This window comes from Mustelus asterias, chromosome 15 (assembly GCF_964213995.1).
Source record: "Mustelus asterias chromosome 15, sMusAst1.hap1.1, whole genome shotgun sequence".
NCBI classification, from domain to species: Eukaryota; Metazoa; Chordata; class Chondrichthyes; order Carcharhiniformes; family Triakidae; genus Mustelus; species Mustelus asterias.
Window position 1 is genome coordinate 73,723,277 of NC_135815.1, and position 24,095 is coordinate 73,747,371.

The 24,095-nt window shown below is 39.9% G+C and overlaps 1 protein-coding gene across 3 annotated transcripts in view; it reads left to right on the plus strand.

Moving 5' to 3' along the window:
* map3k4 (mitogen-activated protein kinase kinase kinase 4) overlaps window positions 1-24,095 on the plus strand; it is a 189,350-nt gene that overhangs the window by 72,165 nt on the left and 93,090 nt on the right. For 2 of the 3 annotated variants that reach the window (XM_078230123.1, XM_078230124.1), the window contains exons 3-7: window positions 2,526-3,901; window positions 15,924-16,169; window positions 18,086-18,241; window positions 20,791-20,948; window positions 23,379-23,495. In XM_078230123.1, the coding sequence (XP_078086249.1) occupies window positions 2,526-3,901; window positions 15,924-16,169; window positions 18,086-18,241; window positions 20,791-20,948; window positions 23,379-23,495 (2,053 nt within the window). Of the gene's footprint in view, window positions 1-2,525; window positions 3,902-15,067; window positions 15,117-15,923; window positions 16,170-18,085; window positions 18,242-20,790; window positions 20,949-23,378; window positions 23,496-24,095 lie in introns of those variants that run through there. The other variant, XM_078230125.1, reaches the window with a different exon arrangement.

Consider the following 24,095-nt stretch of genomic DNA (forward strand, 5'->3'; position numbering starts at 1 on the left):
GTTCCGGATGCTCCTTGCATTGAAGTAGACACACTTCAACCCACCTTCCTGTCTACCAGTACCCACCCTTGACCCTGATACCTTCCCCAATACCTCACCACCCTCACTGACTTCTGGACTACAACTCCCTTTCCCACTCCCCTGACAAATTAGTTTAAACCCCCCTGAAGAGCCGTAACAAATTTCCCTCCGAGGATATTGGTGCCCCTCTGGTTCAGGTGCACCCCGTCCTGTTTGTACAGGTCCCACCTTCCCCAGAACGTGTTCCAATTATCCACGTATCTGAAACCCTCCCTCCTACACCATCCCTGCAACCACATATTTAACTGCACTCTCTCCCTGTTCCTCAACTCGCTATCACGTGGTACCGGCAACGTACCAGAGATGACCACATGTTTCGTCTTGGCTCTCAGCTTCCAGCCCAGCTCCAGAAATTCCTGCTTTAAATCCCCGTCCCTTCTCTTACCTATGTCATTGGTACCAATGTGCACCACGACTTGTGACTGTTTCCCCTCCCCCTTCAGAATCTGGAAAACACGGTCTGAGACATCACGGACCTTGGCATCCGGTAGGCAACATACCATCCGTGAGTCCCTTTTGCTGCCACAGAACCTCCTATCTATCCCTCTAACTAACGAGTCCCCAATAACTATCGCCCTCCCGCTCTCCCCCTTTCCCTCCCGAGCCACAGAGACGGACACAGTGCTGGAGATCCTCTCACTGCGGCTCCCCACTGGTATGTCATCCCCCTCAACCGTATCCAAAGCGGAATACTTGTTGCTAAGGGGAACGACCACCGGGGATCCCTGCACGGACTGCTTCCTCCCAGCCCCTCTCACCGTCACCCATCTGTTTTCAATCCTCGGAGTAACTGTATTCCTAAAGCTTGTGTCTATGGCCATCTCTGCGTCCCTGATGATCCTAAGTTCATCCAACTCCAGCTCCAGCTCCAGTTCCCTAACACGGTTTTGGAGGAGCTGCAGATGGGTGCACTTCCCACAGGTGTAATCAGTAGGGACACTGTCGTCGTCCCTCACCTCAAACATAGTGCAAGAGGAACATAGCACTGCCTGCACACCCATCCCCTCTAGATACCTTGCCAGTACCAGGTAGAAAGTGCAAAAATGAATTCAACTCACCCCTGCTCGCCCTTTCTGCCTGAGCCCTGTGAGCCAAAGTCTTATAGCTCACACTCTGCTTCCCACACACTCCACTGCCCGCTCCCGACGCTGCCCGCTGTATACTGCAGCCTACCTTTTATACTTCACGCGCTTAAAAAACCCTTCCCAGACTCCTTTGCTGCCCACTTCTAGTTTTCACTTTAAACTTGAAAAACTGCTGTTAAAGTAAAGGCCAAAAAAATACACACACTAGCTGACTAATTAAATAAATAAACAATTCAATTAATCTCTCACCAGCACTGCTGCTTTCAATCACCCCTCTCAGCTTGCTCCAGTGGATCAATGAGGGGGAACCTCCCAGGTAACTGACTTTTAAAGTTAAAATAAAAACCCTTCCCAGACTCCTTTGCTGCCCACTTCTAGTTTTCACTTTAAACTTGAAAAACTGCTGTTAAAGTAAAGGCCAAAAAAATACACACACTAGCTGACTAATTAAATAAATAAACAATTCAATTAATCTCTCACCAGCACTGCTGCTTTCAATCACCCCTCTCAGCTTGCTCCAGTGGATCAATGAGCCACTCTGTCGAAATGCGCAATGTTTGTTGTTTACCCCAGTCCAACGCCAGCATCTCCACATCATGACTACCATTGACACCGCAAACTGCCAGCTGCAAGTGGAGAGGATCTCCAAGAAGATCGCGCATATCGACACAGACATCAAGTTTCTCCCTGTTTGCTGTGTATGAGCAGATCTCCCACTCACCTGACGAAGGAGCAGCGCTCCAAATGCTAGTGGCGTTTGCTACCAAATAAACCTGTTGGACTTTAACCTGGTGTTATTAGACGACTCACTGTGTTTACCCCAGTCCAACACCGGCATCTCCACATCATGACTTTTCAAGGGAGACAGAAGGAAAGCAAAAGCCTTAAGTAGTGCGAAGTATTTCTTGGATTGGTATTGTTTAGTTCTCTGTGCTGATGATAGATCAATTCAATTGCATGTTGATAGAATATAAAATGTATTCCAATATCAGGAAGGATTTGAGATGATGGCTGTGGCAGCGATTATTGAGGACGCCGGCAGTGTCTGAGAGGAGCAATGTTATGGACACTATAGATTCAAGTTTGCTATTTTTTCTAGCTTTTTTTCTTGCTGTTCATTGGTATTAATCATGCTGTGCTATACTAATGCTTGGCATGCACCTGTCTTGAGGCATTGAACCATGCTGGATATACTTTTGTTACACGTTTCCAATTTTTTAGTGGAATTGAATTGGAGCAGCTATTTTGTGCTCATTTTTAAAAAAGAAAGGAATTTCTACTTTTAATGTTGGAATATATTTCTGCCTTTAATATATAATGCAGCATCTTCTCAGTAATGTTTCTTTGTTTACATTTCAGAAAAGGTAAACGTGCCAAAGCAGCTGACACCGAAAGAGAAGACCATTGAAAATGTGGCTATATTCAGTGATAAGCAAGGAAAGAAGCTACGTTCCAATATGCGAACAACAGAAAGAGACCATAAGAAAACCGTGCAATGTGCATTTATGTTAGACCCTATCACTGGGTCTTCTGCAAAGAATTCAATTCCTAACAAGCCTTACCTCTGCCTTAGCTGTAGTAACCCCAGCCCTCCAGTCTCTGTGCCGGTGAGCAGACCCACACGACAAACTTCCAGAACTGATTGCCCAGCTGACCGCTTGAAATTCTTTGAAACTTTGCGATTGCTTCTTAAGCTTACCTCAGTTTCTAAACGAAAGGAGAAGGAACAGAGGGGGCAGGAAAATACCTCGTATGAATTGAACAGATCAAATGAACTTATCTGGCTGGAGTTGCAGGCCTGGCATGCAAGTCGTAGCATAAATGACCAAGATGTTTACCTATATACTGCACGCCAAGCTGTCCCTGATATTATTAATGATATTTTGAACTTTAAGGTAAATTATGGAAATCATTGTGCTTGCAAAGGAGATGGTCATGTTGATGCTGCTGGAGAAGATGAGATTTTTGAACAGAAGACCGAATGTGTTAGGACTTCAGGAATGCATGTCTTCGGTCATAGTGATTATCAGGAACACCTCCAGTGTCAGAGAGTAGCGTTTGAACAGGTTAAAAGTATTATGGAGCTGCTAGAGTCTGTGGAAGCACTTTACCCATCATTGCAGGCCCTCCAGAAGGACTATGAGAGGTATGCTGCAAAGGACTTTCAAAGCAGAGTGCAGGCACTCTGCTTATGGCTAAATATAACTAAAGACCTGAACCAGAAATTGAATTTGATGAGAACGGTCTTGGGCATTGAGAAATTGCCAAACATTGGCTGGCCAGTGTTTGAAATCCCATCTCCTCGTCCTTCTGGAGCGAGTGAGCCAAATGGGGAAGAGGACAATAATGAGAACTGCTCGCAGACTTGCTCATTGGAAAATGAAGAGGAGCATTGTCATGGAGATGAAGTCACTGGGTTAGAAAACAGAGAACACAGTGCATATAGGCACAAAGAAGGAGTACATGTTCACTTTCAGCCTTTGGATGTTTTCCCAAAGAAGTTTGAGACATCTATGTCTGAAGATGAGACATGCTTCATGGGATTTCAGTCTGCTGAATGCCCATTTGACACTAGTTTCAACAGAAATTGTCAAACATCTATTTATAGGCCTTTTGTTGATAAAGCACTGAAACAAATGGGACTACGGAAGCTCATAATGAGACTTCACAAGTTAATGGATGGGTCCCTACAAAGGACTCGTATAGCACTGGAGAAAGATGTTAGTACACTGGAGGTAAGGACTCTGATCTACATTAGTAAAAATGCTGCAATTCTGAAGGTTATCGAACATTTGGTTCATGACATTGGCCATTTTTAAAATTTGTATTTGCCTTTCATGTTAATCTGTCCACAAACTATCTTTAATATTAAATGTAATAAGACTACAACTTGACTGGATGCAGGACGTTGCAGATGATACCTGTTATTAAAGTAAAAACAGAATATGTTGGAAATGTTAGCATGTCAGACAGCATCTGTGGAGAGCAAAAGCAGAATTAACATTTCGGATCAATGCCTTTAATCCAAACTGGAAAACATTAGAGATTTAGCAGTTTTGAGCAAGTGCTGAACCGGAAAAGTAGTGGGAAGGGTAAGGAAAGAAGAAAGGTAAGGTCTGTGAAAAGGCAGGAATGATAAAATGACAAACAGGATGATGGTGTATGGCAAAGGGCTGATAATAGAACAAGTTGTGTTTAGTAGTCAAACTTGGATAGGAAAACTAAAACAAGTTGCATAAATGTGGTACCTTTAATGCATTAAAACATCCTAAAGTGTTCCACAGGAGTGTTATCACACATAATTTGATACTGAGCCACCCAAAGAATTTACCAGGACAGATGCTGAGGCAAATTTTAAGAAGTCTCTTAAAAGATAAGGGCAAGATGGAGAATTTTAGTGATAGAATTTCAGACTTTACAGTCCAAGTAGTTAAAGAATGGCTGCTGATGACAGAGCAGCGAAAATTAGGAATGCACAAGCAGCCAGAATTGGAAGAACACAGATTTCAAAGGAATTTGGGCTTGAGGATGTTACGGAAATGGGAATGAGCGAGGCTTTGGAGGAATTTGATAACCAGGATAGGCTCTGATGGTCCGTGAGCCAATGTAGATTGGCAAGTATGGGTGATGACTGAATGGGACTTGCTAGAATTAGGATATGGGAGCAGCAGAGTTTTAGGTGAGCTCAGGTTTACAAAGGGTGCCAAGTGGATGCCAGCCAGAGAGCAGAAAGTAATACTGGTGGAATAGTGATGGCGGAAAGGTCAAGTGGAAATCCTAACTGAGGAGAGTCGAACTCGTTCAGAGTGGGAGAAGTGCTCGAGAATTAAATGCCAAAACAAAAGCAAAATATTGTGGATGCTGGAAAGCTGGTTTTTAAATTAGATTTTGTGTGTATAATTGTTCTTGAAATGGACAGGGTTTAGTTAGAGTAGATAGTATGAATAAGTTTTGTTAAGATAACCAGAACTCACGCCTTCTAAATTATGGGCAGAATAACCGGGTGGGAGGGGAGAAGGGGATTGGGAGAATAAGAATTAATTTTGCGTAGTGTTTCAAAATCTGGAATGTACATAACCTAAATGGCAGGAGGAGTATGCCAAAGAGCTTCTCGAGCATGCTCTGCCATTCAAGAAGACTACAGCTGATCTTCAACTGAACTCCACTTTCTTGCTGGATCCCTTGATTCCCAAATTCAAAAATCTTATCTGTCTTGGACTTGAATGTAATTGATGGCTAAGCATCTATGGCCCTCTTGGTAGAGAATCCCAAAGGTCCACATCCTTCTGAGTGAAGAAAGTTTTCCTAATCTTGATATAAGGATTGACCTTTAGACTTGGACAGTGATGCTTAGTTCTAGCTAGTTTTCTAGTTGCCCCTGGTCCCCATCTAAATGGATCAAGCTTTCAGCAGGTCTGTCAGGCTCTCTTAGAATCTTATATTTCAGTGAAACCACTTCTCATTCTTGAGCAACAGAAGAGTATGGGCCCATTCTTCTCAATCTTCATTGCGTAATAGTCCCATCCCAGGAATCAATCCAGTGAGTATTCATTACACTCCAGGAAAGGCAAGTATAACTTTCCTTGGCTGTGAAGACCAAAACTGTACTCCAAGGTGAAGTTAAAAGCTCTGTACAATTGCAGCAAGACTTCTTTACTCTTGTACTTGCTATAAAGGCCAACGCACAATTTTCCTTCCTAATTGCTTGCTGTACCTGTATGCTAACTTCCTGTTAACTAAATCCATCTGAACACCTACATTTGATTGTTTCTCTCCATTTAATAAAAAGCAATTTTTCCTATTCTTTCTCCAAAAGTGAATAATCTTGCCTTTCTCCACATTGTACTCTGTCACTTTCTTACTCTTACTTTCTATTCATATGCAGATTCTTTGGGTTGAATTTTAGCTTCACAAAAAGGTATCTTTGGTGTAATTGCCTAAAATTTCTTTCTCCAAATCTATCTCTATCCCATCTATTTCTAGCTTAACTCAGGCTGGAAGTAAGGAAAAAAGAAAAGTATAGATGGAGAGATGTAGATAGTGTATGGCATCTGAAGGCATGGCCATCAGTGGTGGTGTAATTGACACTGGGGATGCACAAGGCTAGAATTAATGGAACTCGACTCTTGAAGGTTGTGGGGCTAGAGATGGGGAGGGCTGAGGACATGGGAGGATTTGAAAATACGGATGAAAATTTTAAAATTATGTTGCTTGACTGGGAACCAGTACAGGTCAGTCAGCACGGGGATGAAGAAGAGAGGGATTTGCCTATGACCAGTTGTGGTCCATTTTGAAACTCTTTCTCTGTTGGACTTAAATACGACAACAGTGATGATTACCTCATTTAGCAGCCAGTCTTCCCCAGGAACTAACCCTTTCATAAAAATGGCATGCAGTTTTATTTTTTTCATCTAAAGGGCTTCTTGATTTAAAATTCCTATAGTGCTGTGTTTAATCTTGCAAACAAAATTATACCTACTATAAGCCTTTCGCGCACAAACCAGAAATGCAATCACAAATATTAATTTGCTGTATGAAAGCATATAAATGTTGATTTATTGTTTTAACCTTTTATAAGTGTTTAAATGTTGTTTTCTGTTGCAAATAAGTACCCACGTGCAATTTAATAGTATTTCTAGTTTTAAAATAGATTTAGAAATTGCTAAGCACATCAGTAATTTGAATTCCAATTTAAAATATCAATCACTGTTTTATTTGGTTTTAAAAGTTCTAATTTATTCCATGCTCTTTATACTTGAGACATAAAGAACACATTCTTATGGTACATGTGATTATGAATATAAAAATAACTGCAAATGCTTCTGAAATATTATTAGAGGGAGCAAGCAGAATATAGAGATCATATCAGGATACAGCAGCATTTCTCGGTCTATTTGCTGTACATTTCAGGTTGTAATGTATGTTTAGATAAAACTTAGGCATTTCAAAATAAGATTGTTCACAAGGACTACAGTAATACTCTTTTAAAGCCAAAAATATTTGTTATATTTATTGGGGTCTAACATGCTTTAATATATTTGTATAATATTACAGCACAAAAAGGCCATTTGGTTCTACAGGTCTTTGCTCCTGTTTGTTACACACAAACCTTCCCTCATCCTCTTCTAACTCATCAATGTACCCTTCTGTTATTTTTCCCTCATATTTTTATTAACCCTTGAATGCATTGTTTGCTATTTGTTTGGCAACTCTTTGTGATAATGAGTTGAATGTTCTAATCACTCTCTGGATAAAGAAGATTCTGCTGAATTCCCGATAGGATACATTAGTACCAAGCTTATGTTAATGGCACCTAGTCCTGGTCTCTCCCACTCCTGCACACTCAAACGTTCCATAATCTTGAAGATCTTGACCGATCCCTTTTCTAGAGGAGTAGAGCTCCAACTTATCCAGTTTTCCCGAATGGATATAACCCCTCAGTTCTGATGTAATTTCAGTAAATTGTTTTTACCTGTTCTAGTGCCAGTGTATTCTTTGTATGATATGGAGAGCAGAATTGTTCATAGTCCTCGTGCGATCTAACTAAGGTTCTTTACAAATTTAATAAATTTCACTGCTTTTAAATTCTATCCCTTTAGAAATGGACCCCAGTGCATAGTTTTTTTTAATGACAACCAACATTGCCACTTCTATTGATCTATGTAACTGTCCCCAGACTCCTGTGCCCAATTTAAGACAATTATTTTCCAAGAAGTATGTGGCCTTCGTATTTGTTCTGCCAACTTGTATTACTTCACTCCTATGTATATTGATGTCTATATTAGTCAGTTGTTGTTTCACTTAAGTTTTGGCACCTTCCAGCACCTCGTGCAGCTAACAAGGCGTCACATGTATTTCTATTCATCTTTCCTTTGGATACCATTCTACAAAATGGAGAGGCAGGTATAAATGCTCAGGAGCCTGTACATCCTAAACAATACCTAGGCTAGACAGCAAACAAGGCAAGGTAACTTTTTGGCTTGGAAGCTGAAATGTGAGGACCATGTGCCTTGGTATGAACAATGATGCATATTCTACTGCAAGTGTATACAAGGTGGACCTGATTGACCAAGAGCTACACAAGTTTGGTGTTGACATTGCCATTCTCCAAGAAACCAGATTAGCCAAAACAGACAATCATGAGGCCTATTCCACTTACTGGCATGGACAAAGCGCTGAAGAGCAACATGGGTATGGTATAAGCTTTACACTGAGCAAGCGGCTGATGGTCAGTCGCAACAGCCTGTCAGGGCTATATCTCCCTGCATCTGTCATATGATGGCACAGTCAGCATTGAATGCACCTGAACACCCAGTCTTCTATGCCAGCATCTCTGGCAAAGAGCTTTTCTGTGACTCCCTCGGTGAAGTTTGAGGGACATTCCAAACTACCAAGAGGCTATTATTCATCCTGGGTGACTTCAGTATATATGTGTTGGGACAGATGATTCATGGTCTGTGTGCCTTGGTCTCCATTTTGGGCAAATAAACAGTAACAAATAATACTTTCTTGGACTTCATGCCCTGAATGAACTTTGTCACAAACACTTTTTTTTTCCAGATCAGACAAGGTATCATGACACACCCTCCCCCAAACTCTGGGCATTGGCACCAGCTAAGTAATCACAAGGTGTCATCTGCCCAATGTTCTCCACATCTGCCATACTGCAGATTGCAACATCTACTTGCTTGTCAGCAGGAGAGTGAAGGTGCACTATGAAAGTTTCAACATTTCCAAATAGGATGTCCTGCCATGCATCAACATTCTATGCACATGTAATGGTGCCAAATACCAGCATTTTGCACTTTCACTACAATGATTGCTCCTCATCAAAGGTTTACCGATAAACTCTGGATGCTGGTATTGATGAAGCTTGGAAGTCTCGGAGCTCCTCAATCATCTATGATTATGGTAAATGTGGAATCCACAACTCGTACTGGTTTGAGATCATCTCGGCTGAGATGACATCTGTCATTGATGTTAAAAAGAACCCTACATAATACACAAAGTCTTCACTTAAAACACTGCACAACTCGAAGGTAGCAAAATAAAACTGCAAAAATTAGGGCGTTAATGCGCCAATAAACACTGGATCAATTAGTGATTTATGAAGGAGGTCAAGAGGATGCTTGGTCCTACTATCACTTGAGTTGCTGCTCTGAAGTCAGCAGATGGTGAACTACTTACCGACAAAACTAAACAGATGTCCCGTTGGTTGAACATCGCTACTGTAAGCTGTACTCCTGTCAGATGTGGGGATGCCGGCATTGGACTGGGGTAAACACAGTAAGAAGTTAAACTTCTCCTGTCAGATGGTCATCTTCCAGACGCACTTGACACTTTTTCCTGCAGTTTCCTGTTATGGATGAATTGGATGAAGAACCTGTATCACTTTTATCAACCCCTCTGGTTCACTGATGTCCTGAACGGAAGTCTCCCATCTCTACCTGATCTGGCCTACATGTAAAAAACTTTCTATGTAACTCCGACCTCAGGTGACTGACTGTGTGCAGTTCACACGTTTTCTAAATGTTGGCTTTTCTAAATGTGGGTTTCCTCCGGGTGCTCCAAACCGTCCAATGATGTGTGGGTAAGGTGGATTAGCCATGGTAAACGTGTGGAGTTACGGGGATAGGGTGGCAAGGTGGGCCTGGGTAAGATGCTCTTTGAAACCCATACACTGCTTAGCAAACAAAGACACCTGGCAAGGATGGAATCCTAGCCAAAATGCTTAAGCACAAAGTTCCATCTATTGCTATACCTTTATGACCATCTCTGCTATGGGAAGGAATGCTCCATTCCACAGGAGATGTGAGATTCAGAAATCACACTATGCAAAAACAGAAGAGACTGCATCAACTGCAGGGGATCTCACTCCTTAGCATCATTGAAATTTTCATGCTTGCGTTCATATTCTACCAATGGTTTCCCAAAAAATAGACAGGAAGGGACAGAAAGAAAATACAATAGGATGGTTTGGAATACTAGATCTGTGAAGATCAGGTAACAAGGGTCATACTTGGAACCATAGAATCTCTACAGTGCAGGAGGCCATTCAGCCCATTGACTTTGCACTGGCTCTCCAAAAGAGCATCTTACCCAGGCCCACCTTGCCACCCTATCCCCCTAACTCCACATGTTTACCATGGCTAATCCACCTTACCCACACATCATTGGACGGTTTGGAGCAAGAGGAAACCCACATTTAGAAAAGCCAACATTTAGAAAACGTGTGAATTGCACACAGTCAGTCACTTGAGGTCGGAGTTACATAGAAAGTTTTTTACATGTAGGCCAGATCAGGTAGAGATGGGAGACTTCCGTTCAGGACATCAGTGAACCAGAGGGGTTTTTATGACAATCTACTGTGGTTTCATGGTCGCCGTTGCTGAGACTTGTTTTTAATTCCAGACTTTTAAAGTTTAATGTAAATATCTGGTTACTGTGGTGGGATTTGAACCTATGTCCTCAGAACATTAGCCTCCACCTGTAGATTACTAGTCTAGTAATTTAGTAATGTCAAACTTGGGTACCTCATTGTGAAGTGAAAACCCAGGCATATTGTGTCTACTTTAATACCGTTGTTTTTTTTTTGTTAAAGAACTCAATAAAGTTGGTCCAGCGTGACCTTCCGTTTTGGTATCTGTGCTGACTTCTCTTTATTATCATTTCAGTTTCTAGTTGATTTTTTGTTGCATCTTTGAAAACTGATTCTATTATCTTACCGACTACTGACAAGCTAATTGGTCATTCCCTAGGCTTATTTAACATGCACTTTTACGGGATCACAACACGAGGAGGCCATTTGGCCCTCTGTGCTGCCACTCTGAAGGAGCACTTCACCTCGTGTCACTCCCCTGCTGCCTTCCCGTAGCACAGCACATTCTTTCACTTCAGATAATATCCAATTCCCCCTCGAATGCCTCAATTGAACCTGCCACCACCAAACACTCGCCCTCCTGTTGCCTTTACCAAAATCCACCAATGGGAACAGTTTCTCCCTATCTACTGTGGCCAGACATCTCATGATTATGAATACCTCTATCAAATCTCATCAAATTTCTTTTATCCAAGGAGAATAGTCCAACTTCTCCAAGCTATCTACATACTGAAGTTTCTCATCCCTAGAACCATACTAGTAAATCATTCTGCACTCTTTCTAATGCCTTCATATCCTTCCTGATGTGTGGCACCTAGAAGTGGATGCAATACTCCAAGTCAAATCAGTGTACAAGTTCAACTTAGCATCCTTGTTTTTTGTACTATTAGTCAAATCCTTTATTGCTCTCTCAATCTGTCAAACCATCTTCAATGATTTATGCACATATACATCCAGGTGCCTCTGCTGCTGCATTCCCTTTCGAATTATATCCTTTATATTCACTCTCCGCATTCTTCCTATCAAAATGAATCACTTCACAATACTCTAAATTTCATCTGTCATTTGCCTGCACATTCCACCAACCTATATCCTTTTGATGCTCTGTACTAAATTTTGAAATTGTGGCAAGTGCACTAAATTCTAGGCTATTAATATTTATCTGGAAGAACAGGAATCCTAACACCACTCCTGGGGAGCTCACTAATAAACCTTCCTGCAGGCTGAGAAACAATTGTTCACCCCTGCTGTCTATTCTTGTCACTCAGCCAATTTCATATTCATGTTGCCACTGTCCCTTGAGCTCTAACTTTGCTTACAAATTTGTTGTGCAGCACTTACTCAAATATCTTTTAGAAGTCCATATATCTACATAACAGCATTACCCTCATCAACTGTCTCTGTTACCTCATCAAGAAAATGCTGAGTTAATTGGAGATGATTTGCTCTTAACATTTTTAATTAATCGGCATTTACCCACGTGACTATTCATCTTGTCTTGAATCATTGTTTCTAGAAGCTTCCTCACCACTGAGGTTAAACAAACTGGTTTGTAGTTTCTGGGTTTATCTTCACATCATTGTTTTTGAATAAGGGTGCAGCATTTGCAATCTCTAGTCTTCTAGTACCATTCCTGATCTAAGGCAGAAAGAATATGGCCAATTTCCACTCCCGTTTCTCTTTATCCTCGGACTTCTCAATCACTTTTATGAAGACAATCTTATTTTAAAATCACTCAAGCAGTTGTCAGAAGTAAAATGTTGTTGCTTCAAGCTACCTCAGTAATAATGTGGCCATAAATGTTGCCACGGTACTGTTATTGATCAAAATATAAATAGAAACCTCACAGTAACTAACCTTCTGCGTACCATGATGTTACCAACTGCAACGCTTGCTTTTCAGACCTACTTTGTGGATTAGAACGCTTAGACACCTATATATTCAACACAACTGGATAATAAAGCAAAATAAATCAATTTGAAACTTGTGGTTTTACTGATTTAATGAGGTTCATTTCTTAACGTAATGGTGTACTTCCAATGACAGCTTAATACGTTTCCAGAAAAATAGTTGTTGCTGGACATTTTCTTTTGGTGTTCTTAAAAAAAAAACCTTTTTGCCCTTCCTCCCTCTTGCGTCCTCCACTTTAGGTTTCTGCAACTGTCAATTCCTCCCACATGGCACCAAATGTGATGAAGAGATGGCGAAGTTAATGCCTTTGTACTGTTGTTCCTTAATATGCCACAGGGGGATTAAGCAGGACTGATTCTGCTCTTTGGATTTTCCACTTTGCACTCAGATGATGTGCACCATCTGCTGGCTAGGAATTTACTTCAATTGAATGATTTGAATGACCGATGGAACTGACTTTTAGATTGTTTTTCTACTGGTCACCTACTTGGAGCTTTTTATGAATGCAATAGCATTTTTTCAGGATCCTAAAATAGACTAATGAAAATTGTTGCAAATTTAAAAGTTGGTACAACAACACCTTGCATGCCTTTGGTGTAATAAAATGTCCCAAGGCATTTCATAGGAGTGTTATCCAGCAGGATTTGAGAGTGTGCCAATAAAGGAGCTAGTAGGGCAAATGACCAGAAGAGAAATGTTTTAAGGAGCATAAGGGATGAACAGGTTATTTAGGAAGGAAAGTACAGCTTTAGAGCAGCTGAAGGCAGCACCATCAATGGGTGCTGCACTGAAAATTAGGGAAGCATAAGTGGCTAGAATTGGAGGAGTCCAGATCCCTTGCTGGGCTGTAGGGCTAAAAGAAGTTACCGAGATGGGGAAGGGATTTGAAAACAAAGTTGAGAGTTTAAAATTTTAGGCTCTCATTGTTTTTCTGTTCCAGAACCAGCGTAAGTCAGTAAGCTCAGTTCTGATGGATGAAATAGATTTGGTGTGAGTTAGGATACAGTCAGCAGAGTTTTGGATGAGCTTAAGTTTATGTAGGATAGAAGACGGGAGGCCAGGCAGCAGAACGCTGGAAAGTCAAATCTAGAGGTAAAAAGGGCACAATGAAAGTTTCAGCATCAAATAAGATGAAGCAGGATTAGCAGCAGCACATTTATTTACAAACAGAATCAGTGGGTGCACCAGGCGTACCTGAAAAGTCGAGGTACCCAGCCTGGTGAACCCACAACACATCTGTGCTAAACTCTGCAAACAAACTGAGCTAAGCAGTCCCACAGCCAATGGATCCGATCATTTCTGCTGTCCTGTTGAGAACCATCACCTTTGTCCCAGTCATGCAAGATATGTTTGCTAATTCCAACACTCATTGGGCTAATATTGGTATCTGCTTCATTACTTGCAGCATTTGGTAATGCCTTTTTTCCACTATTGTTTGGCTGCAGAACTGACAAAATCTCATTGATCAGAAATGAGAATTCTGGAGACACAATCTTTGAATATTTTTAAGGCAGAGTAGGGTTTGGATAAGCAAGTGGGGTGAAAGGTTATTGGGGGTAGATGGGAATGTGGAACTGAGGTTGCAATATTGAATGGCGGAGCAGGCTTGAAGGGGCCAAGTGGCCTACTCCTAGTTTATATGCATTATCTCTGAATTTTATTATTTTTTTGTGCTTGAGGCAAGACGGGGCTAATCAAGTAGTTCTGTGCCCCCTGTGCCATTGAGTTTAACTGTGGTGTCTTTCACCCAAAAATGCATGGTACATTGCTGCTGTTTGCAGTAGAGATGTAGCCTTGAGCAGCTTTTTAAAAAAGATTGCTGAGTGCATTTGACAATTTGGACCAAGTTAACTCAGAAGGCTAATTTACAGGACATCTATGGAGCTGCCATTTGGATTAACTATTGAATTTTTTGTTTTGATTTGGCCAAGCATCTTGTATGTCATGGGGAAAAATGCTGTCAATAAAGCCTTTATTGTTTTATGCATTCAGAACTTGAGTCTTTAATTTACAGGGGCATTTTGTAACTAAATGAATTAGGTGGTTTTGTGGAAATAGTTATAATGTTAACTAAGTGATTATAAACAGCCCATAATCAATTTTTTAAAATCTTGCTTTCCATCTTTCTTTCCACTGTCTCCCCTTTCTCCAACCCATTAGGGCCGGCCATCTGTTACATGTTTCATGTTATCCTTTGACACACAGTTTATCTTTATTCTGCCATTTACACATCCTGATCTGTATATGGGCCGCCACGAGCACACTTCTTCATGATCACTACCATCTACATTCCCTTTGTCTTTTTGTTTATGACATCTTTGTCAATCTCTCCCATTTCCACCAACTGCTGGCTATCTATCCAGCCCTCATGTTTCCCCTTCCCCTCCTCATAACACTGTATGTCTCATCCTATTCTGTATTGTCTTCAGCTCTGACAAAGAGTCATCCAGACTCAACGTTAGCTCTGTTCTCTTTCCACAGATGCTGTCACACTGCCTGATTTTTACAGCCTTTTCTGTTTTTGTTGCATAAAAATCAGCTTCTTGAAGGCAGAGGGGACGGGTCTTGTCTATTAGCAAGAATCCGACAAGAACGGTTCTGGGAAAAGAGAGACATAATGATGCAAGGGAAGGGAAAGGAAGAAGTGAGTGACCATGAAGGTGAGCAGGGAGGGGGCAGAATCTAGGACAGTGACTTTGCATGGGGGAGGAGTGACAAGAAAAGCTGAGTTGGACAAGGAAGGAATGTGCTTGCATAAGGTGGGTTCGATACAAGGGGTGAATGGTTGATTAAATAGAGGTGGCTGGCATGGTGGAAAAATATGAAGTGGAGGGTTGGAAGAAGATTGGGTTTTTATTGGAAACAATGCTAATGTGAACTGATTCTAGAGGCAGGTAGAGTACCTCCCGAGGTGGAATGGAGGTGGAAAAATGATGGTTTGGTTGGTGTACTCTAGATATTTTGGTCTAAAAATGTATCAATTGTTAAATGTAACATTTTTAATGCGAAGATTCAAATTTTTTTGAGGGAACATGTAGCCAGCTTCTACACCACCAATTTTATCCCTTTAAGGTTTTACTATATTTATCTCTTTACAAGGGAGGCATTTGAAGAATTTCTACAGCTTAAGTTACAATACCCATGTAATTACTTTATTAGCCTTCCATATAGAAATTAATCAGGACTGTTCTTGGCTTGGCAACTGTGCTAGTTTTTATTTGAAGCTGTTGGTCAACTTATTGCTACCACTGCATCTTCAAAGAGGAGAGAGTGAGAGAAGATCTGGAATAGTAGTTAAATATGTACAATGGCAGAAACCATGATAAAGGCTGTTTTGTAATTGGTCAAACACTATCCACTGGTTTGCTGTGTATGATTTAACCTCTTGTACATTGAAGGTTTGATCAAGTACAATCTAACTGTGGCATGCAATTATGAATTTACGCACCCTTTTGTCTGTATTCCAGTTCTCTGCTGTTCCGGAGCCTTTGAGATGCCATGACTACCTGCCTGAATTGTCGCACTCGTCTTCTTGCACAGAGCAGAAAGGCAGCACTGTGTCCTGGGAACAGCTGGAGGCCATGGAACTCCCATCTTTTCAGCCGGCCTACTTGGTCTTATGTCGAGTTCTCCTCAACGTTATTCATGAGTGCTTGAAACTAAGGTTGGAGCAAAGACCTGCAGGAGAACCATCATTGCTCAGCATTAAACAGGTAGCCTGCCAAAATTATTTTAGTCATAGCACAGGAGTTTAAAATTTGTGCCTGCTTTCATCTTTCTATTGGAACACTGGTGTAATTTCACATGCATTTTCTTTATGTAGTATTGACGTGTTAAAAAGTTCACTTTCCGACAGAGTGCTTTATAACTATCACAATTTATCTGCTGGCATGGATTATCTCTTTTAAGTAGAAAGAATTCACATGTTTTTATAGCTGATTTTTGCTTCTCAAATTTCATTATAAAACCTATTGTTTTGAATGTAGATAATCAAGAATTCTTGTGTCTTAAGAGTACATTTAAGGGATTAATTCAAATTACAAAATTTGAACATTTATATTTGAGCTGCACTGTAAATGTTCTGGATTTATGGGCTATTTTTAATACCAGTTTAATCATAAAATGTGCATTTTTTTTAGTCTATTGCAGTAACTCAATTTTTAGTCGATCAATAAAACAAATATGTTGGGGCAAATCTTGCTGGAGTGAGGCATCTTACGGTTTACATGATTAGACTTCTGCATCCTTCAGCTTGAATTTCTTTTTCAGATGTAGAGCACTGGAAGTGCAAGCCGATAATGGTGTGGAGTGGCAACAGGGCATTGGAGACCTTGATGAATGATGGGACCAATAATGTACCTCAATCAAGGAGATTTAAAAGATTGCAAAATAGGAATGATAGAGGTTGATCATGGCTATTGGAGTGGGTGAATTAAGAATTAAATCAGCTGGAGAGAAGGGAAGGAAGATTGAATTAAGAGTAGAGAGAAATGGGAAATAAAAATTAAAAGTCAATTTTTGTTAATTTTAAAAGATATTTAAATTGTTTCCTTTCTTGACCCAGAAGATTGATGATTATTGTAGTGATTGTCATTAAAAGGGTACTTATAAATTTCAGCCCTATCTTTCTGCTGAGAGTTTGATAGGCAATTAATATGCAAATCTAACCGGTTCTTAAGATTAACAGGGAGGCTCAAAAGGTGCAACGCTCTTTGCTTGGCACAGTGTAGTATAACATATGGAGATTTATAAATCTCAGAATTTATAAATTCTCCAGAACATTTTGGCTGATTTATGCACTTTTAACGTTGTGTCATTAACGCATTGTTTCTCATGTTTTGATACAAATACTGTTGCTACAAACATTTGTTTTCAAAACAATTCAGTTATATTAAAGAAATTAAATACTTCAAACAACAAGTACCCGGAGGTTAGATCAGAACCCAATAGTTTTGGTAATAAAGCTTGTTTTGCTATGTAAGAATGTCTTTTCTAACTTTTGGTCAATTCTCAGACTGCAATCACAGGGCTCCTATGTACTATCAATAATCTAGATTACAACATAGTTTTAATACTGACTTCCTATAACCCACATTATCAGCCCTTATAATGTACATCAATTTTATTTTTGCCTATTCACTTTCTCTCATGTAGATATTGATTTTTTTGTTGGAATAGTATTCCATGGATGCCATTAGCCCTGTGGTATCTTGCTTCAGTGTTGGCACTCTGCCTGTTAATGTCATCAGGGTATTAAGTCACGGGGAAGTTTTGATGCCAAACCTTACCCTGACGTCACTTGACATTCACACAGTTAGCAGGGGTCTCTTTTTAGTGATCAAGAATAGATGCCCTGATTGGAATTTCCCCTTGTGCATAGGAGTTCTGACCAATTGTGGTGCCCTACCATCAACTTGCCTGAAGTCAACTAATTCAGAGCTACAATATTTAAATCATTCTTATACAATGTCAAAAACTCATTGGTATATTTGCATTAGTTTTCTTGCCACTGTTGGAAATTAAAAAGCAATAATTGCCCCCATGTCAATCTTGCCAAAGAACTCTTTAGTGTTTGACTTGAACTCTAAATGTTTCCATATTCTGCACATAATGATTATTTGTTTTACAGTTGGTTAGAGAGTGCAAGGAAGTGCTGAAGGGTGGTCTACTTATGAAGCAGTATTATCAATTCATGTTGCATGGGATCATGGATGAATTCCAGAGACAGCAAAAGGTTAACAGTGATATTGATGAATTTGAGGAAGATCTACATAAAATGTTAATTGTGAGTATATTAATGAGTGAAGCACACTCAAACACGAGTTGAAGCCTCAGTTTTCATGATTTTTCTCTTGCAGCTGACAAGCCTTACCACATTGGGTAAAAGCATTCAGAATTGTATTGCATTATTGTGTCTGAAAATTAATTCTATAGCAGCAGCTAGGAGACAAGCTGATTCAAATTAACTTGACTCTTTTGAGTTAATAATGCTGAAAATACATGCTGTGTAAATTGTCGTCATGTTTTTAAAAAATATTTCACTCTAGTACCACTGTCAAACTGCTGCTTCCCATCAAGTTTTTAAAAATCACAACCATGTCTTTCAAAATGTTTGTTAAATTTTATATTTTGTATTAGGATATACACTTGCAAAGTTAGTATAGCTAACTGGGTAACTTCTGACCCAATAAAATGAATTTTGCACTGGTAATTTATATAAACTTTGTTCCATAGTTGTTTGTCATATGAATTTTTAATTAAAAAAAAAATGGCATAAATCATGTGTCTTATCTTTGTGCGCTAGTAGAATTTTTGTTAAAATCATTGCTGTTCTGCATTAAAACTTCAAACCGTGAAATACCATTGCTTAAATGTGATGTATTAGCTGCTTTAAGTGGAATACAACCACGTTTAAAAAGATCATTTGCAATTTACCCGTGGGTGACATTCTTTGTCGAGTATCCTGAACTGTCAGATTTTACGCTGAGAACTCCAGTCTATAACATTGTGGTTGGAGTGCACCATTGTTTTCCCTTTCCCTAATGTATTCTGAATAATTTTGTTCCGTTGTGATGTCCATTCAGTACCTATTCTGTAATTTTTAATTTATTTTTTATTTATACTTTTCCAATTCAATCAAATCAAATCCAATTCAGAGTCTCAACAAGTTGAGGCATTTCAGATCCAGGCTGACAAGACAGGGCGAGCGACCAAAATCACCCTGTCCTGGGCCTGATCTACATGAGCCAAGCTGATTGGAGAAGGGGGAGGTTCCTCCTCCAAGACTTGAGCTCATTTGCATCTTAGCCAAAAGGCTGAGATGCCACTTTTAAAAATTGTTTCATATGAAACATATGAAGCTTCAGTGTAACCTAATGACCTCGACCAAGTGCGGCCGACCATGGGCTGCCGACCACACTACACTTGATCTTAGCCAAAAGGCCGAGAACCTATTCTGTAATTTTGCTGAAGGTAGTGGCTGGAGTTAGGATACTGTATCCTGAAATGACTGTCATTGTGTGAACCCAGTAAGGTTGAAATGGTGTACACTTTTGTGTAAAGTGTTTTCTACATGCTAACCATTCAGTAAAGATCATTAGTAATGAGCAGAATATATTCATTAACCAGTCACCCCTCCCCCACAGTCATGGGAATGATGGCGTGTTTTATAGCACCTTCCATCTATCCTGCCTGAGTAATGGTGCATAAATCACAAATTAAAAATTGGTCTGTATGAATTGGGAATTACATTTTGCTCTCTGGAGGTATCTGGGAGCTCTCCTCGATTTTAAAAACATAGTTTTCTTCTCTTGATCTTGGATCATAACTGTTCAGAGCTGTTATGTACAGAGCTGTTATGTTTCATTCGTGTGAACTAGGCATCTTTCTTGACTTTTAAGTTGAGCTTCATGCCCCAAAGGCATTCCATCACCTACTGCCGACTTCCACCCATTTAGTATCGAATATCTGTTTCCAAAACCCTCATCCATGCTTAAGTTTCACTATTAAAATGCTTTCATGGCCAGACTCCCATCTTCCACCCTATATTAATTTGACTTCAGTCGAAAATGCTGCCGGTCCCTTTAACCCTATTCATGAACCGATATTACCTCCTGGTCTGGCAATACCATGAGTTTCTTTTCTGAAATCCCTCCATTATCTCCTCCCTCTGTAACATCCAGCCCTACAACCCTCTGAGACTTCTGCCCCTCCAACTCTGGTCTTTCCCGCCTCCTTGATTTTAATTATTCTATTATTGGCAGCCAAAACTGCACCTGTTTGGACTTTGGCATCTGGTCCTAGCCTGTTTCGTCTCTATCTCTCACCTCTCACTTTGGTCAAGTTTTTGATTGCATGTCCTAATATCTTTGTGGCTCAATGTTAGGAAAGATTATGGGATTTTATTTGTGACGACATGATTGAGTCTTGACCACCCCCAACCTTCGGTGATGTGGATTATTGCGTAAATGTTTAAACAAAAATTGTTCTCCATGGCGTCAGTCTGCCTCTGAGATTTGTGCAGAATGGTGTTCATTTTTGGCTTCTATCTTCTTTGATATTGGTATTTTTACAACTCTCCCATGGGCCCTTTAGCTGCTTCATTCCTGATATTGTCTCTGCTGGCTGTGTATAGATAAGATTGCTTGGAGCTAATAGCTATGTTTTATTGCAACAAATTTTATAATTTTATTGCAGCAAAGACATTCAGAGCTGGGAAAAGCAGGCTGGAAGTGAGTGCCTCTGTGTTCAGGTGTTAAAATATGCATTGGAACGTTTGCACAATTCATCTTTTTTTCCAGAATCTTTATGTATATGTTTCCTTTGGCATTATAGGTTTATTTTGATTACATGCGGAGCTGGATTCAGATGCTACAGCATTTACCTCAAGCCTCCCACAGTCTGAAGAACCTTCTAGAAATAGAATGGAATTTTACCAAAGAAATAACCCCTTGCATACGAGGAGGAGAGGCCCAAGCAGGAAAGCTCTTCTGGTAGGATCTATGTTGTTATGATTCCTGTAGAGGCTGATAACGTTAAAACAAAATACATTCAAACTCTCAGTTGATGGGTGAAAGGATGACATGACAAGATTTCATGTTTTAAGATTTTTACTGTAACAAACCAACTAAAAGCACTACTGACTAAACACTAGTGGACAACTTATACTTTTAACTACAAAACAGGGCTGCCCCCTTTTTACTTGTAACACAAATGAGGAACCCACTTCACAAGTATACTGTACACATCCCTTAAGTAGTCATTTGATTTTTCCCAAAGTGAATCTTGGCTCCTGAGGGTTTGTTTCTGTTCTTTTCCTTTCCCAGCTTCATAACTTTTTAAATTTCAGACTTGTCTTTTGCATTTAGATTTATTCTGGAAATTTTCCCTCTATCTAGGTGAATCTCCCAGTCTTGTTTCAAATCCTCACAAATTTGGCTCTTCCAATCCAAGCATGAGTTCCCACCTGCATTCCGCATTGTAAACCATAGCGATTTCTAGCCTCTAGCTCGTCCTTCTGTCCTGAAATCTGACAGAGTGCCTAAGTCTGTGAATTTTAGAAATATCTTGGGACTATTGTAGGAGCCCTTTCATATTGAAGTGGGCTTTGTATCCAGGTAGAAATGCTGATGAGGTAAACTTGAGACCTCAGTTCTCTCATTTTAAGCGTAAATGGCCAGTTTAAAGCACAATTGCTTACAAACTGCCATTTTCAACACATTCCTGGGACTTTGGAGACCAGCGGTGTAACGACTGCAAACATGTTTGCAATGCATTGTCTCCAAGTGTGAGCACCTTGTATCTTCTTTTGATGAAACAGCCCGGAGCACTCATCAATATTTAACAGCCATGTCAGCCAGGCCTGATGTTAGGCCAACTTCAGAACAAGTCACATGACCCTGCTTCATTTTACCTTAAATCAAAAACATTGTCGCAAAACATAATCTTATGAAGCTCATAATTGTAACAATGTACATAACACCATGTGGTTAACCACTGAATGCAATTTTCTAATTTAGGTGATCAAGTCTCACATTAGCAGTCTCACTGGTCATTTACCAACCTCTATAGACAAATTTGTATCCATTTTGTGTAATTTTTTTATCAGACTGAGCGAACTTATTAAATCTGATATTCTGAGTATGAGAGAGATTCATGAAATTGTTATCACAGGGCCAGAATTTTGTGGAGTAGGTGGGAACTGAGCACACATGTTTCCTTTAGAAAGGCCCTTTCTGCCTGCTATATTTTCATCCCAGGGAGGTGGTACAAGATGGAGTCAGTCCCAAGAAGACCCAAGTTGGTAGCAGAGGTGGGCACCACCCACCCCACATACCTCTTCATATCATCCATGCTCCTTCATATCACCAAGCACCTCTATGGCCACTCATCCAATATCCATTGTGGGCAGATCTCAGGATATCTTTGAAATGGGCATTTAAAAAATGAAATTCTAAAAATTTAATTTCGCTCAAACATACCATGTGGAGAAAAAAATACTCAAAAAAAGTCATTCCCAAAAAAATGAAATCCCCTCAAATATCATTCAAGATGTCTATATAGCCCCTTGATGAGTTAAGTATTTCCGACTTGTTAAAATTAATCCACAGTAGGCTGAATTGTCAGAACAAAATATATCCCAGACAACAGAGCCTATTGAAATTGTAAACACCGATGGCTAAATTTAGAAAACTTAGCTACACCATTTTTTCTTATGAACTTATGAACCAGGTGGCCTGTCAATGCACTCCAGCAACAAAGGTTTTTTTCATATGACAAAAATTAAAAACATTTTGCCCTAATTTGAAAAGGTTCTGTGCCTTTAAATCAATTGAGATAGTTATACCAATGTTTTCATCATTTTTGAATGCATAAAAGCACATTTTCTAATGGGAAAAGAACTCCAATGTAATAGTCAACTTATCTTTGCAGGACAGAACCATACAATTAATCATGCACTGAAAATGTAGCTACCTTACACTACAGCGTCTTACAATTGATACTGAAAGAACACTTTTTTCATATTTCAAAGCTTGTGAATGACAGAATTGTAGGAGCAGGTGATGATTTTTTGGTTGCTAACTTGGGGCTGGGGTTCCCCATAGTTCATGCCTCCTTTGAGCAAAAATTGCCGGAAACAGGAATGGGGACCGGAATCCCAAAATCAAATGAGTCATCCTGACTCCAAACTTTGGCTCTATTCTCGCTCTACAGATGCTGTCAAACCTTTCCAGCCTTTTCTGTTTTTGTTTGTGTTGCATATTTTACAAATGACTGATTTAATATTTTATGTACACTTTCGATGTTCTCTGTGGAATAGGAGCTATCAACTCTGTTCAGGAATGATCCTGTACATTATGTTCTAAGTAACAGTTTGGAAGTGTTGTATAGTTAGACTTGTAATTTTGCATTTTCCCAATTAGTGATATAGCTGGAATGCTGCTAAAATCCACTGGAGAGTTCTTAGATTCTGGACTTCAGGAAAGTTGTGATGAATTCTGGGCAAGCGCTGATGATAGTACTGCATCAGATGAAATCAGGTACTGTAAACATGTTTGTAATTCTTCAACAATTAGTACACAACTGTTCTGTATTTTTTCAAAGTTATTTGAGAAGAGTCTGTTGCAAATTGAATGGAGCATGACTTACTGTACTAATATTACAAGTGATTAGAATTTATTTTGTGCTTGTTTCTATGGCCATTTTCAACTGAAGTTAGATGAGGCACCAATGATGGGGTCAATTTATTTTAAGCAGAATAACTTATGTTACAGTGGGGGAAAGAGAGGGTTGTTTTAATTGGAGCTACTGCGCGTAAACTGAGCCTGAGCAGTGCATTTTGGCCGTAGTTTTTAAAAATTAGGACACTTGTGTGCACAATTATTTCCAAACTATTTTCTGATTGGCAGGCAGTGACTAGTGGGGTACTGCAGGGAACTGTGCTAGGACCCCAACTGTTCACATTATATATTAATGATTTGGAAGAGGGAACTAAATGCATTATCTCTAAATTTGCAGATGATACAAAAATTGGGTCGGAGGGTGAGCTGAGAGGAGGATGCAGAGATGCTTCTGCATGATTTGGACAGGCCGAGTGAGTGGGCATGTAGTATAATGTGGGTGCATGTAAGGTTATCCAC